At 46.3% G+C, this 17,569-nt stretch overlaps 1 protein-coding gene across 2 annotated transcripts in view; it reads right to left on the minus strand.

The window, feature by feature from the left end:
* Positions 1–628: 628 nt before the first annotated feature.
* adora2aa (adenosine A2a receptor a) overlaps positions 629–17,569 on the minus strand; it is a 146,444-nt gene continuing 129,503 nt past the window's right edge. Inside the window, exons 3-4 of one of the 2 annotated variants that reach the window (XR_010977304.1) lie at positions 3,653–7,570; positions 629–3,606 (exon numbers count right to left, since the gene is read on the minus strand). Coding sequence is in view for 1 of the 2 variants with exons in the window: in XM_068055448.1 (XP_067911549.1) it covers positions 6,655–7,570 (916 nt within the window). In the remaining variant the exon portion in view is untranslated. Of the gene's footprint in view, positions 7,571–17,569 lie in introns of both variants that reach the window. The other variant, XM_068055448.1, reaches the window with a different exon arrangement.

Consider the following 17,569-nt stretch of genomic DNA (forward strand, 5'->3'; position numbering starts at 1 on the left):
CTCTTCCTCAAAAGGCAGCGGAAGCAGAATCTTTGAATATTTCTTAAGGCAGAGGTAGATAGATTCTTGATAAGTAAGGGGGTGAAAGGTTATCGGGGGTAGGTGGGAATATGGAGTTGAGGTGACAATCAGATCGGCCATGATCTTGTTGAATGGCAGAGCAGGCTCGAGGGGCCGAGTGGCCTACTCCTGTTTCTAATTTGTATGTTCGTATTTCCAGTTTCCTTGCCTTTTGCTTGAAAGCGACTCCAACCTGGGCAGCTGGAGTTTTAAAATCTTCAATATCTAATTGATTTAATTTGGCATTGGATATTTCTCCCTGCTCTACAAACTCTCTAGCAGTAAATGTGACCGTCCCTTTTGTGTCTCGCACCGTAGAGAAGAAAAGAATACAAGAAAACCTGTTTGTTGAATTGTCCACAGTTTTAGAGATCAATTTTTCTCACGTTTCCAAATCTCTTGTTTAAGCTGATGTTTGAAAAATCCCTGCTCACAGCCCCCAGTTGTCATGGTCACCAGGGTGATGGAGTGGCTGCTTTCCACTATTCACCTCTCAACCAAGCACAGTTTAATAGTGTTTCAGCCTGTGTTTTGTTGTTCAAATAAACAGACAGTGACAAGTTTCCTCTTGAATTTAAACAGAAGATTCATGTTTATTAAACAATAAACCCGAAATTTTCGCAACAAATATAAAAAAGAAACCGTTTAATTTAAGATCAGCCTTGTTTCTCGTTGCAAGGTTTTTATTACTCACGATGAACAGTGTCACCTTTTAAACCATCGGCACTCATTAGGCTGGCAGCATGATGTTTTGTTAATTTATTGGATGTGGGCATCGCTGGCAAGACAAGTATTTATTGTCCATCCCTAATCACCATTGAGAAGGTGGTGGTGAGCCACCTTCCTAAACCAGTGCAGTCTGTATGGGGAAGGTTTCATATCAGCTCGACCATTTCAGAGGGCAGTTGGAGTCAACCACATTGCTGTAGGTCTGAAGTCACATGTAGGCCAGACCAGGTAGCAATGGCAGATATTAGTGAACCAGCTTGTTTTTTTACACATTCCAGTCGTTTCATGGTCACTATTACTGAGACCAACTTCTTATTCCATATTTATTTAACTAATTCAATTTAAATTCCCCCAACTGCTGTGGTGGGATTTGGACTCATGTCACCAGATCATAAGCCTGCACCCCCAATTACTAGGCCAGTAACATTACCACTATGATACCATACCTCACAAGTTGTGGGTCATGTGCTTATGCGCTCCCTTCAGCTTTAAACAACAGGCCTTCTACAGATTGAAGTTTAACCATCAAGGTGTGAAAGCTTATCCGACACAACCTCACCCAGTGATGTCACTATCACCCAGTGACATCACTGTATCACCTTCAGTGACATCACTGTATCACCCAGTGACATACTGTATCACCATCAGTGACATCACTGTATCACCTTCAGTGACATCACTGTACCACCTTCAGTGATGTCACTGTATCACCCAGCGACATCACTGTACCACCTTCAGTGACATCACTGTATCACCCAGTAACATCACTGTATCACCCAGTGATATCACTCTATCACCTTCAGTGACATCACTGTATCACTCAGTGACATCACTGTATCACCTTCAGTAACATCACTGTACCACCCAGTGATATCACTGTATCACCTTCAGTGACATACTGTATCCCCCAGTGACATCACTGTATCACCTTCAGTGACATCACTGTATCACCTTCAGTGACATCAGTGTATCACCTTCAGTAACATCACTGTATCCCCCAGTGACATCACTGTATCACCTTCAGTGACATCACTGTATCACCTTCAGTGACATCAGTGTATCACCTTCAGTAACATCACTGTATCATCCAGCGACATCACTCTATCACCTTTAGCAACATCACTGTACCACCCTCAGTGACATCACTGTATCACCCAGTGATATCACTGTATCACCTTCAATGACATACTGTATCACGCAGTGAAATCACTGTATCACCTTCAGAGACATCACTGTATCACCCAGTGATATCACTGTATCACCTTCAATGACATCACTGTATCACCCAGTGATATCACTGTATCACCTTCAGTGACATCACTGTATCACCTTCAGTGACATACTGTGTCACCTTCAGTAACATCACTGTACCACCCAGTGATATCACTGTATCACCTTTAGTGACATCACTGTATCACCTTCAGTGACATCAGTGTACCACCTTCAGTGACATCACTGTCTCACCTTCAGTGAAATCACTGTATCACCTTCAGTGATATCACTGTATCACCTTCAGTGACATCACTGTATCACCCACAGCGACATCACTGTATCACCCACAGCAACATCACTGTATCACCTTCAGTGACATCACTGTATCACCCACAGCGACATCACTGTATCACCTTCAGTGACATCACTGTATCACCTTCAGCGACATCACTGTATCACCCACAGCAACATCACTGTATCACCTTCAGCGACATCACTGTATCACCCACAGCAACATCACTGTATCACCTTCAGTGACCACTGTATCACCCACAGCGACATCACTGTATCACCTTCAGTGACATCACTGTATCACCCACAGCGACATCACTGTATCACCTTCAGTGACATCACTGTATCACCCACAGCGACATCACTGTATCACCTTCAGTGACATCACTGTATCACCTTCAGTGATATCATTGCTCACCTTCAGTGACATCACTGTATCGACTTCAGTAAAATCACTGTATCACCCACAGCGACATCACTGTATCACCTTCAGTGACATCACTGTATCACCCACAGCAACATCACTGTATCACCTTCAGTGACATCACTGTATCACCCACAGCGACATCACTGTATCACCCACAGCGGCATCACTGTATCACCTTCAGCGACATCACTGTATCACCCACAGCAACATCACTGTATCACCTTCAGTGACATCACTGTATCACCCACAGCGACATCACTGTATCACCCACAGCGCCATCACTGTATCACCTTCAGCGACATCACTGTATCACCCACAGCAACATCACTGTATCACCTTCAGTGACATCACTGTATCACCCACAGCGACATCACTGTATCACCCACAGCGCCATCACTGTATCACCTTCAGCGACATCACTGTATCACCCACAGCAACATCACTGTATCACCTTCAGTGACATCGCTGTATCACCCACAGCGACATCACTGTATCACCCACAGCGCCATCACTGTATCACCTTCAGCGACATCACTGTATCACCCACAGCAACATCACTGTATCACCTTCAACGACATCACTGTATCACCTTCAGTGATATCATTGCTCACCTTCAGTGACATCACTGTATCGACTTCAGTAAAATCACTGTATCACCCACAGCGACATCACTGTATCACCTTCAGCGACATCACTGTATCACCTTCAGTGATATCATTGCTCACCTTCAGTGACATCACTGTATCGACTTCAGTAAAATCACTGTATCACCCACAGCGACATCACTGTATCACCTTCAGTGACATCACTGTATCACCTTCAGTGATATCACTGTATCAACTTCAGTGACATCACTGTTATCACCCACAGCGCCATCACTGTATCACCTGCGGTGACATCACTGTATCACCCACAGCGACATCACTGTATCACCTGCAGTGACATCACTGTATCACCCACAGCGACATCACTGTTATCACCCACAGCGACATCATTGTATCACCTTCAGTGACATCACTGTATCACCTTCAGTGATATCACTGTATCAACTTCAGTGACATCACTGTTATCACCCACAGCAACATCACTGTATCACCTGCAGTGACATCACTGTATCACCTTCAGTGATATCACTGTATCAACTTCAGTGACATCACTGTTATCACCCACAGCGCCATCACTGTATCACCTTCAGTGACATCACTGTATCACCCACAGCAACATCACTGTATCACCTGCAGTGACATCACTGTATCACCCACAGCGACATCACTGTATCAACTTCAGTGACATCATTGTTATCACCCACAGCGACATCACTGTATCACCTTCAGTGACATCATTGTATCACCCACAGCGACATCACTGTATCACCTTCAGTGACATCACTGTATCACCTTCAGCGACAACACTGTATCACCCACAGCGCCATCATTATATCACCCAGCGACATCACTGTATCACCTTCAGTGACATCACTGTATCAACTTCAGCGACATCACTGTATCTTCTTCAGTGAGATCACTGCACTTCCCACAGTGACATCACTGCATCACCCACAGTGACATCACTACATTACCCACAGTGACATCACTGCATCACCTTCAGTGACATCACTGCACTTCTCACACTGACATCACTGCATCACCCAGTGACATCACTGCAAAATCCACAGTAACATCACTGCATCACCCAGTGACATCACAGCATCACCCAGTGACATCACTGCAACACCCCACCCAGTGACATCACTGTGACACCCCATCCAGTGACATCACTGCAACAGCCCCAGTGACATCACCGCATCACCCAGTGACATCACTGCAACACCCCACTCAATGACATCACTGCAAAAGCCACGGTGACATCACTACAAAAGCCACAGTGACATCACTGCAGCCCCACAGTGACATCACAGCATTACCCACCATGACATCACTGCGTCATCCTCAGTGACATCACCCTGACATCCAGTGACATCATTGTTTTCCCCCCATCTGCTTCACCTCATGCTAATGACCTGCTCCCTCATTTTCAGATAGATTTATTTCTTTAACATATACACTCCATCATCACCAAACTCTTGTCTGACCATAATTGTCCACCCTGGACAGTTGTTGTGCACAGTTAATCCCCTCTCTGAAGCCATCTTTCAAACTACTGCGCCATTGAGTACTTGATGTCAGTAGCTAGCTGGAACTTTCAGTCCCATTCCTACACCAATCAGTTGGAGGGTAAAGGATGGTGGTTAGAGTGTGAGTGGGAATTTGAGGGAAAAAGGAAAGAAGGACTTGCATTTATATAGCACATTTCACAACCATCAGACATCTGAAAGGGAACTGGGACATTCCATCCAATGAACTTGCCGGGTTAGTTGTGAAATAAAGAACAAACTTTTGGAAAAAGATCCACAGTGAAAGAGATGCAGCAGAAAGCCCAGGGCTGGAGGGAATCTAACATGGATAAAAGGATGATTCAGACACTGCTCAGAACAAGGCCTCAGAACATGGAGCAGAACACTGTGCGGGCCTGGGAAATTTCCCGAGGGCACCTGTGAATGGTTCCGCAGAGTTTTATTATCTCCTCCCCCATGAGAAGCACAAAGAATTCTGCACCCTTTTGGGTGGAGCCAGTCCACTCCAGCCCACATTCACTGTCATCAGAGTATTAAACAGTGCCAGGAATCGCACCTTAACGTACCTCACCAGGAAAGGAGAGAAAAAAATGGAAATGAGAAGGTTGCTTCTTTCCATCCTCACTGCCTGAAAAATTTCTCTACAATATCACTACCAACCTCAAGCAAACTCCAGGCCTGCCATGGGATGCACATCTCCAATAAAGATCCAGAGATGAAGCCACACAAAAGAGGAAATCCCACTTTTGATTCCCTGGTCATGCTGAGCTAGCTATTCCCAACTGGGTCAGTAATATTTGTCTTCATTGCCAGAATTTCAGCCTGAATTTCTGGTCTGTGTAGCTCCTTGTTCACGAAGACATCAGTGGAGCTAATAGACAGGATCCTAAAGCTCAGGCTCCTGGCACTGGGCTCCAACAGAATTAGAATAAATAAGGAGGAACTGAAAAATTTCCTTCTCTGAAATGGAGCATGAGGTGTACAAGCTGTGGAAACTATGGTTTCTCATAGGCTTCCCGGGAATTCCTGCTCCGCCCCATAGTGCCGAGTACAGATTCATTCCAAAAGGGTCTGATTACTTTATTTTAAATCTGAGTGACAGAAATAAACAAAATCCAGACCTTGAACCTGCTTCTGCTATTCTAACTGAGAACTGTCCACAGTTTCCACTGGAAGCTCATACTGTTCCTCAAAGATTACAGCTAGCTTGGAATTTAGATCCAGAAAGGTTGACATATTCACAATTAAAGTGCTAGCGGCCATTTACAAAGCTAACCCACAAATACAAACGACCCCCACAGGTGACCATTAAGGAGCGGACACGCTTCGATTGACCAGGCAGGACCACTGTGTGCAGCCTATGTTTCAACCTGAACTATGGAACATCCACATAAACTGAACTTGTGTAAACACCACACACAACCCGACATGTAACAGCTTACAAACAGGAATATAAAGCATGACAAGAATGCACACCAATGTCCACCAGGGTGCAGGCAGCATACACTCCAGTTCTCCAACCAATGTGGAAAGATGAGAGCCTGCCGAGCATTACAGAGGAACGTAAATACATTGCAGAGTGAACTCAGTCAATGCAAACTTTACACTGAGCTGCTGTCAAACCTCTTAGGCACTTGGGCCTCAATCTGATCGCCACACTTGTTCTTTTGGCTCCATGGGCATGTCATCCTTTTGTCTCTCCCTCTCTCTCTCTCTCTCTGTCTTTTTCTTGCTGCAGTTCGCTATGCAACCCTTCACCTTGCCATTATGACAACAAGTTGGAGCCTCGCTTGGCTGCAGGTCAGGAGACTTTGGCGAGGGTCATGCAGGAAGTCTGTTGTAGAAAGGTTGTGTTGAGATGTACATCACAGGAGCTGCTGATGCTCTGCACATCTCCATTTTGATCAAGAGGCTGTTCATTTTGATGGCCTTCTGGCAGGGTCCCATTTGGCTGCAGAACCAGAATGTGCCCGTTCCGGTGAATATTGTCATCTACCACACCAGCTTTCTCATCAGGACAAGTGTTAAGGAGATCTAAAGCATACCCATTGACATGAATATTTATACTCCCTCCATGAACGGAGCTCCTTGTGCTCTGGTTTTTGAACATCTGGTCTGTTTTCCTCAGGATGTGCCTTTTCAGAATCTTCCGGAAAGTCTGGCGGAACTCTCTGATCCTGTATGCATAAATTAAGGGGTTGACGACAGAGTTGGCGTGCGACAGGATGATTGCAAAGTACATGATCCAGGCTGGTGGCCGACAGTTCTCACAGAAAAGATTGACACAGTTTATAACGTGCAGCGGCAACCAGCAGGCGGTGAAGAGTCCCATGATGATGGCCAGTGACTTGGCTGCATGGACTTCTTTCTGGAGGGTGGACCTGCTCTTCTCTGTGTGGATGACTTTAAATTCCATTTGCTTGAGTTGATGGCGAGCAGCCATGAAGATCCTCAGATAAATCCCAAACATTATAAGCAAGGGTATCAAGACACAGGCAAAGAAGTTATAATATACCATATAGTCCATGGTGACCACCTCCTCAAACAGGCAGGAGACCATACCCTCACTGCATGTCTTAGTCTTGTTCATTTTCATCGTGATGTTGTAGTTGGAATTATTCCAGCCGAGCATTGGGGTCAAGCCAATCATAAAGGACAGAACCCAACAGATACAGATGATTCCTCTGGCACGTTGACCAGTCACCAAGCTGTTGTATCTGCAAAAACAGGAGGGCATTGTGCACTCGTTATCATAGCAAACATTTAAACCGCGAATTTGAACAGCAAAATCTGCAGATCAAAGTTTTCTTAAAAAAAAATGAAACATTTCTTATTTTCTGTTAGTCAAAAACTCCCTCTCCTGAGAGTTTTCAACTGTCCTAAAAGTGCTACCCCCTTGTTGGATCTAACACCCCACAGGACCCTGCCCAACCCCCCATTCCTTGTGTGAGTTCCTGAACAGTGAATTTCACTGAGCTTCTATCATGTGAAGGGGGTCCCTAACTGAGATCCCAATCTGTCCCCAATAACCACCCACCCATGTATATGCTGCAGGTATGGCCGTTGGGTAATTTTAACCCCCTATCCCAGTGATGCTGAGGATGAATGTAGTCCCACTACCAACGCTCACCATCAGTTGACTGACTAAGCAGAAGCGAGATATCAAACTGGACCAGGCCTGAACCAAATTTCTCTCCAGACTTGAGGGGAATTTTATGGGCTGACATTCAGCCATTTACCCTTGCGTTGTATCGCATCCATCCCGAGCACTGAGCACCTCATCACTTATAGAACTAGGCCAACTCTCATTTGTATACATCTCTAACTGCTGATTGGAGGTCTCGGATGGAAACTATCACTGATGTCAGCAACCCATTCACAAAGCTCGGTAATGCTTTCTTGTCAAAGTCGAGGAATAATTGGTGGCTGATAGTAATGATAGCTGAGCTGGCTCAACGACCTGTTCTGGCAGGGATATTAAACCCCTATAAAATCACACATGCATAGGACAGAAAGAAAAGACTTTCATTTCTGTAGTGCCTTTCACAACCTCATGATGTCCCAAAGCACTTCACAGCCAATGAAGTACTTTTTGAAGTGTAGGTACTGTTGTAATGTAGGAGACGCAGCAGCTAATTTGTGTACAGAAAGCTCCCCAAAACAGCAATGTGATAATGACCAGATCATCTGTTTCATGGATGTCGGACAAGGAATAGATATTAGTCAGGGACACCTGATTAGTCAGGGCGGCACAGTGGCGCAGTGGTTAGCACCGCAGCCTCACAGCTCCAGTGACCCGGGTTCAATTCTGGGTACTGCCTGTGTGGAGTTTGCAAGTTCTCCCTGTGTCTGCGTGGGTTTCCTCCGGGTGCTCCGGTTTCCTCCCACAAGCCAAAAGACTTGCAGGTTGATAGGTAAATTGGCCATTATATAAATTGCCACTAGTATAGGTAGGTGGTAGGGAAATATAGGGACAGGTGGGGATGTTTGGTAGGAATATGGGATTAGTGTAGGATTAGAATAATTGGGCGGTTGATGGTCGGCACAGACTCGGTGGGCCGAAGGGCCTGTTTCAGTGCTGTATCTCTAAACTAAACCTGGAGAACTCCCATACTCTACTCCAAAATAGTGCTATGGGATCTTTTACATCCACCTGAAAGGACAGAAGGGGCCTCAGTTTAACTTGTCATCTGAAAGACAACACCTCTGACAGTGCAGCACTCCCTCAGTACTGTACTGGAGTGCCAGCCTAGGTTTTGTGCTGAAGTTTCTGGGGGTGGGATTTGAACCCATGATCTTCTGATCAGAGGCAAGAGTGCTACCACCTCAAGACTATAATTAGTATTTTATTGTTAACCGTGAATGAATCAATGGCAAATAAAAGACATCTGCTCATGGTCGATGGTCGTAGTCAGCAGGAAGTTTCCACAGGGTCTCTTCCAGGGACTGGGATGGAGCAAAGAGACCTTGTGCAGTTCCTTAGAGTGTGGAAGCCCTGAGCAAATGCAGAAGCGGCTTTAAGCTTTGCATTATCTGCAAACCTTTCCCTGTCTAGTCCTCACTCCAAGGCGTGCCCTGTCTCATTGGACTGACATCCCTTTAGATGCACCCTTCAATTTTGCACATGGTGTCATTAACTCTAGTGATGGGACGATGAAAAAACCCTTTTGAAAACTTCTCCTGGAACTTGAATATTGGGATAAAGAGAAAAGTTTCAAAATTTGCCGGTGATACCAAACTTGGAGGAGTGGCAAACAGTGACAATGACTGCAACAGTGTATAGATAGGCAAGCAGAATGGGCAGACATATGGCGGACAGAATTTAATACAGAGAACTGTGAGGTGATGCATTTTGGCCGAAGGGATAGGATGAAGCAATGGCACAGTTCTGAAGAATGTGCGGGGGGAGTGAGGGCGGTCCATGTGCAGAGACCTTTAAAAGTGGCAGGACATATAGAGAGAGTGGTTAGTAAGGCATATGGGATCTTAGGCTTCATAAATCGAGACATCGAGTACAAAAGCAGGGGAAGTTATGATGAACATTTATAAACTCTGGTTAGGCCACAACTAGAATATTGTGTCCAGTCTGGTCACCACACTTCAGGAAAGATGTGAGGATCCTTGTGAAGGTGAAGAGGAGATTTACCAGAATGGTTGCAGAGATGAGGGATTTTAGTTACAAGGTTAGGTTGGAGAAGTTGGGGTTGTTCTCCTTGGAGAAAAGGAGATTGAGGGGGGATTTGATAGAGGGGAACAAGATTGTTACAGGTTTGGAAATGGTAGACAAAGAAAAAATGTTCCCATTAGCTGATGGTACAAGGACTAGGGGACACAGATTGAAGGTTTTGGGCAAGAGATGCAGGGGGGGACGTGAGGAAGACCTTTTTTACACAGCGAGTGGTAATGAGCTGGAACTCGCTGCCTATGAAGGTGGTGGAAGCAGAGACAATTAATGATTTCAAAAGGAAATTGGATGGGCACTTGTTGGAAATAAACTTGCAAAGCTGCAGAGATAGAGCGGGGGAATGGGACTGACTGGATTGATCTACCGAGAGCCAGCACAGACTCGATGGGCTGAATAACCTCCTCTTGTACTGTAATGATTCAGTGACTCTATAACTCAGTGTGCAAAACAGTAACACTTATATATAGTGACCTTTCACAAACACCCCAAAAGACTATTCAGATGTTGTATGAATTTAAAGTACAGTCACTGCAGTTAACAAAGGAATCAAAGCAGCCATTTTGTGGACAGCAAGACCTCATGCCCAACAATGCGACAAGGTATTTAATTGTTTTGGTGGCATCAGTTGAGGGAGGAGAGTGAGCCCAGACACCAGGGGCATCAGCCAAGATGATGTGTTCAACACCTGAACACCTGAAGCTGCAACCTTGTCATTCAGAGAGGAAAGTGTTTGAGACATCCTGAGATTGTGAAAGGCACGACAGAAATGCCTTCCCCCCGCTGTAGTGTTTTGGAAATTGCACCTTGCATTATGTTCACTTGAAGCTGCTGTACACATACCTGCCAGCAGAGGGGCTGGAAAGTGAAAGTACAAGGAATAAAGAAGAATCCATTGTGTTTAACAGCATGCAGTCTCATATCTCTTACTAAACTCAGCTGAACCTTACTTCAATCCTGCGAACATCACACCTCTCACTCCTGACCGCCAGCAGGATTCCCCCATCCCCTTCGATCCAGCAGGATCCCTCATCCCCTTCGCACCAGCAGGATCCCCCATTCCCTTCGCACCAGCAGGATCCCCCATCCCCTTTGAACCAGTAGGGTCCCCCATCCCCTACAAACCAGCAGGATCCCCCATCCCCTTCGCACCAGCAGGATCCCCCATCCACTTTGACCCAGCAAGATTCCCCATCCCCTTCGAACTAGCAGGACCCCCCATCCCCCTCAAACCCTCATTCCCCTCGAACCAGCAGGATCCCCCATCCCCCTCGAACCCTCATCCCCCTCGAACCAGCAGGATCCCCCATCCCCCTCGAGGCAGGAGGATTCCCCACCCCCCTCAAACCAGCATTATCTCTCACACACAAATGCAATTTATTTATAGACACACAATTTCCAGTGGATCAGTGGAGAATGTCTCCTCCCCTCCATTGGAGACACAGTAATTAATGTTAGTTCCTCTTGTGCTGCCTGTGTGAGATTGTTGAGAGATTGTGTCTAATCAGCAGTGACATGTTGTACACTTTCGATATTATCCTGCCTAACAATTGCTAGATTGATGGGCTCGACCTTTGCCTCTGGCCTTCACTTGTCCAGCACACATGCACGTATTACAAATTTGGTCACATCAGAAATGTCTAGAGCTATCTGAAGAAGTACAGCTTTTCGAGAATGGTGAGTAATCCTTCCTGCCAGGGCCTACAGACGCAGGTTTATATATAACTCCTCCTCACAGCACCAAAGTACAGTCCTCACTGCTTAAAGGACCCATGTTTAAATCAGGCAAATAGCACAAATGATTTCCCATTACTGTTATTGTCAATTAAAAGGTCGCTATTTACAGCTATTTCAAGCAGAATCACCTCGAAGTATTTGAAGAAATTGTGAGCAGAGTGAATAACACATGCTCATAAAGGATTTCACACTCTGAGGTGATATCTGAAAGCCGCATTCATTTCCGATACTGAGCCGCATGGAAGATGGCAGGATCCCCAAGGACACATTGTACAGCGAGCTCGTCACCGGTACCAGACCCACCGGCCGTCCATGTCTCCACTTTAAAGACGTCTGCAAACGCGACATGAAGTCCTGTGACATTGATCACAAGTCGTGGGAGTCAGTTGCCAGTGATGGCCAGAGCTCGCGGGCAGCCATAAAGGCGGGGCTAAAGTGTGGCGAGTCGAAGAGACTTAGCTGTTGGCAGGAAAAAAGACAGAAGCGCAAGGGGAGAGCCAACTGTGTAACAGCCCCGACAAACAATATTATCTGCAGCACCTGTGGAAGAGTCTGTCACTCTAGAATTGGCCTTTATAGCCACTCCAGGCGCTGCTTCACAAACCACTGACCACCTCCAGGCGCTTACCCATTGTCTCTTGAGACAAGGAGGCCAAAGAAGAAGAAGAATGGTGGAAATTTGCAATAAAGATCCTCTCACAAATAAAACCCATTCATATCAGCAGTCCAACATGTATACTGGACAAATCATGTTGGCATCAACACGTCCACTATATGTGATATCTTGCAAAGCTTCACGCTAAGAATTCGTTATTTCCCAAGCTCATGAATGGTCATGTTGCAAACTTGTCAGCCACCTTGTTTCAGCAACGTCCTACAGAGGAAGCAGTTAATGCAGCTTTTAGTGTTGTTAGTTGAGGGAATCTGAGAATTTCCTGCTATTTGTCAAAGAGTGTCAATGGGATGTTTCACATCCACTGGAGCAGGTAGATGGAGCCTGGCTGAATGTTTCCCCAGGCGTCTGAGTATCATTAACTGTACACGTGCAGTCATCCTACTGCTGACTGCGATGTCAGAACATATCACAAGTTAACACACACAGATCCCATGGCAGGATTCTGTCCTTCTCACACAATCAAACATTGTAAAGTCCTGTGAGGGAAAATGAAGGTGAACCTGGTTGGTACCAGGTGCTACACAGCTCCAGGCACGAGCAGTATCTCAGCAGATAGTATAAAGAACAAGGACACATGGGCAGCCAAAGCCCTCACTCAGCAAATGCCTGTGGGGCTAAAGACTTGCTTCAGATGCTCGGCGAATTGGGCTGGGAGGGGCAGGGGAAGGTAGATCCTGCCCCTGAGAGGGTGGGCAACATTAAACTGCCCCCTGCACAATCCTGGCTTGGATTTGAATGAGCAGCAGCAAAACACAAAACCTGAGGAAAAGTGAGCAACATCTCAGTGTACCTGCCTCATCAAGCACTTCCAGTGAGCTCTGCAATTGGGTTCAAACTGCACACATACCATCCGCTGCCTGATGCTACCGACTGAATCTTTACCAAGAAATGAACATCTCCCCTTGCTTTTTTTAAGTATACTGGACAATCCACACTTTGGGCAAAATCAAAGAATGATTTACCCTTAATAAATCTCTGAAGGTGGCAGAACAGGTTAACAAATAGTAAAGCATGCAATAAATCCATTAATAAAGCATATAGGATCCTGGACTTTATAAATAGAGGCACTGAGTACAAAAGGAAGTTATGCTAAATCTATATAAAACACTAGTTGGGCTCTGACTGGAGTATTGTGTTCAATTCTGGGCACCACAATTAAGGAAGGACTTTGGAGAGGGTAGAGGAGAGATTTACTGGAATGGTACCCAGGATGAGGGATTACAGTTATGTGGAGAGACTGGAGAAGCTGGGGTTGTTCTCCTTGGAGCAGAGAAGGTTAAGAAGAGATTTGATAAAGGAGTTTTAAAACATCAATGGTTCAGATAGAGTGAATAAAGAGAAACTGTTTCCAATGGCTGAAGAGTTGATAACGCGAGGGCACAGATTTAAAGGTGATTGGTTAAAGAACCAGAAGTGACATGAGGAAAACATTTTTACACAACAAATGGTTAGGACGTGGAATGCACTGTCTGATAGGATGATGGATACAGATTCAATAGTAACCTTCAAAAGAGAACTGGATAAATAATTGAAGGTGAAAGAATTGCTGAGATATGGGGAAAGAGCAGGGCAGTGGGACTAACTGGATTGCTCTTTGAAAGAGCAAGCACAGTCTTGATGGGCTGTATGTATGGTTCTGTAACAGAATATAAGCTGTAGTAAAGATGCACACATTTTATTGCACTTTAGTGAGAGTGGTGTTTGTGTGCAATGAGTTCTGAAACTGAACTCCCCGTGTGGTCTCTGTAGGTGGCCTGCACCTAAGCACTGTAGATTCATTGTGGGGTTCCCCAAGGGTCAATATTGGGACCACTGCTTTTCTTATCTATATTAATGACTTAAACTTGGGTGTGCAGGGCACAATTACAAAATTTGCGGATGACACAAAATTTGGAAGCATTGTAAACTGTGAGGGAGACAGAGACAGACGTCAAGAGGACATAGACAAGCTGGTGGCATGGGAAGACAAGTGGCAGATGAAATTTAATGCAGAAAGGTGTGAAGTGATTCATTTTGGTAGGAAGAATGGGAGAGGCAATATACAATAAAGGGTACAATTCTAAAGGGGTCGCAGGAGGAGAGGGACCGGTGGGGCGGGGGCGGGGGAGGGGGGGGGGGTGGGGGGGGCGGGGTGGGGGCGGAGGTATATGTGCACAAATCATTGAAGGTGGCAGGGAAGGTTGAGAAAGCAGTCAATAAAACATACAGCATCCTGGGCTTTATAAATAGAGGCACAGAGTTCAAGAACAAGGAAGTAATGTTGAGTTGATGATCCATCTCGGCCTCCTCCTGAAGTCCCCAGCATCACAGATGCCTGACTTCAGCCAATTCGATTCACTCCGCGTGATACCAAGAAACGAATGAAGGCACTGGATACTGCAAAAGCTATGGGCCCTGACGATATTCTGGCAATAGTATTGAAGACCTGTGCTCCAGAACTTGCTGTACAGCTACAACACTGGCATCTACCCTGCAATGTGGAAAATTGCCCAGGTATGTCCTGTACACAAAATGCAGGACAAATCCAACCCGGCCAATTACCGCCCCATCAGTCTACTCTCAATCATTAGCAAAGTGGTCATCGACAGTGCTATCAAGCAGCATTTGCTTAGCAACAACCTGCTCACTGATGCTCAGTTTGGGTACTGCCAGGGCCGCTCAGCTTTGGTTCAAACATGGAAAAAGAGCTGAACTCAAGAGGTGAGGTGAGAGTGACTGCCCTTGACATCAAGGCAGCATTTGACTGAGTATGGCATCAAGGAGCCCGAGCAAAACTAAGGTCAATGGGAATCAGGGGGAAAACCCTCTGCTGGCTGGAGTCATACCTAGCGCAAAGGAAGATGGTTGTGGTTGTTGGAGGTCAATCATCTGAGCTCCAGGACATCACTGCAGGGGTTCCTCAGGGTAGTGTCCTAGGCCCAACCATCTTCAGCTGCTTCATCAATGACCTTCCTTCAATCATAAGGTCAGAAGTGGGCATCTTCGCTGATGATTTCACAATGTTTAGCACCATTTGTGACTCCTCAGATACTGAAGCAGTCCATGTAGAAATGCAACAAGACCTGGACAATATCCAGGCTTGGGCTGATAAGTGGCAAGTAACATTCACACCACACAAGTGCCAGGCAATGACCATCTCCAACAAGAGAGAATCTAACCATCTCCCCTTGATGGTCAATGGCATTACCATCGCTGAATCCCCCACTATCAACATCCTGGGGGTTCCCATTGACCAGAAACTGAACTGGAGTAGACATATAAATACTGTAGCTATGAGAGCAGGTCAGAGACTGGGAATTCTGTGGTAAGTAACACACCTCCTGACTCCCCAAAGCCTGTCCACCATCTACAAGACATAGTCAGGAGTGTGATGGAATACTCTCCACTTGCCTGGATGGGTGCAGCTCCAACAACACTCAAGAATCTCGACACCATCCAGGACAAAGCAGCCCATTTGATTGGTACCCCATCCACAAACATTCACTCCCGTCACCACTGACGCGCAGTGTGTACCATCTACAAGATTCATTGCAGCAACTCACCAGACAGCACCTTCGAAACCCGCGACCTCTACCAACTAAAAGGACAAGGGCAACAGATGCATGGGAACATCACCACGTGCAAGTTCCCCTCCAAGTCACACACCATCCTGACTTGGAACTATATCGCCGCTCCTTCACTGTCGCTGGATCAAAATCCTGGAACTCCCTTCCTAACAGCACTGTGGGTGTACCTACCCCACATGGACTGCAGCAGTTCAAGAAGGCAGCTCACCACCACCTTCTCAAGGGCAATTCGGGATGGATAATAAATGCTGGCCTGGCCAGCGATGCTCACATCCCAGGAATGAATTTAAAAAAAACACAGGATAACACAGGCTGGAGTGCCTTGTCCATGTTTGACCTGATGCCATGAGACTTCATGGGGTCCGGCGTTGACGTTGAGGACTCCCAGAGCAACTCCCTCCCTACTGTATACCACTGTGCCACCACCTCTGGTGGGTCTGTCCTGCCGGTGGGACAGGACATACCCGGGGATGGTGATGGCAGTGTCTGGGACATTGTCTGTAAGGTATGATTCCGTGAGTATGACTATGTCAGGCTGCTGCTTGACTAGTCTGTGGGACAGCTTTCCCAACTTTGGCACAAGCCCCCAGATGTTAGTAAGGAGGACTTTGCAGGGTCGACAGGGCTGGGTTTGCCGTCGTCGTTTCCGGTGCATAGGTCGATGCCGCGTGGTCTGTCCGGTTTCATTCCTTTTTATTGACTTCGTAGCGGTTAGGTAGAACTGAGTGGCTTGCTAGGCCATTTCAGAGGGCATGTAAGAGTTAACCACATTGCTGTTTCTCTCTCCACAGATACTGGCAGACCTACTGAGTATTTCCAGCTGAGTAACACATTCCAGCCTGCGTTATCCTGTGTGTAACACACCCCAGCCTGCGTTATTCTGTGTGTAACATATCCCAGCCTGCGTTATCCTGTGTGTGACACACCTCAGCCTGTGTGATTCTGTGTGTAACATATCCCAGCCTGTGTGATTCTGTGTGTAACATATCCCAGCCTGCGTTATCCTGTGTGTGACACACCCCAGCCTGTGTTATCCTGTGTGTGACACACCCCAGCCTGTGTGATTCTGTGTGCAACACACCTCAGCCTGTGTGATTCTGTGTGTAACATATTCCAGCCTGTGTTATCCAGTGTGTAACACATCCCAGCCTGTGTTATCCAGTGTGTAACACACCTCAGCCTGTGTTATCCTGTGTGTAACACACCTCAGCCTGTGTTATCCTGTGTGTAACACATCCCAGCCTGTGTTATCCTGTGTGTGACACACCCCAGCCTGTGTTATCCAGTGTGTAACACATCCCAGCCTGTGTTATCCAGTGTGTAACACACCTCAGCCTGTGTTATCCTGTGTGTAACACACCTCAGCCTGTGTTATCCTGTGTGTAACACACCTCAGCCTGTGTTATCCTGTGTGTGACACACCCCAGCCTGTGTTATTCTGTGTGTAACATATCCCAGCCTGCGTTATCCTGTGTGTGACACACCCCAGCCTGTGTTATCCTGTGTGTAACACATCCCAGCCTGCGTTATCCTGTGTGTGACACACCCCAGCCTG

This window comes from Heterodontus francisci, chromosome 23 (assembly GCF_036365525.1).
Source record: "Heterodontus francisci isolate sHetFra1 chromosome 23, sHetFra1.hap1, whole genome shotgun sequence".
Taxonomy (NCBI): Eukaryota; Metazoa; Chordata; class Chondrichthyes; order Heterodontiformes; family Heterodontidae; genus Heterodontus; species Heterodontus francisci.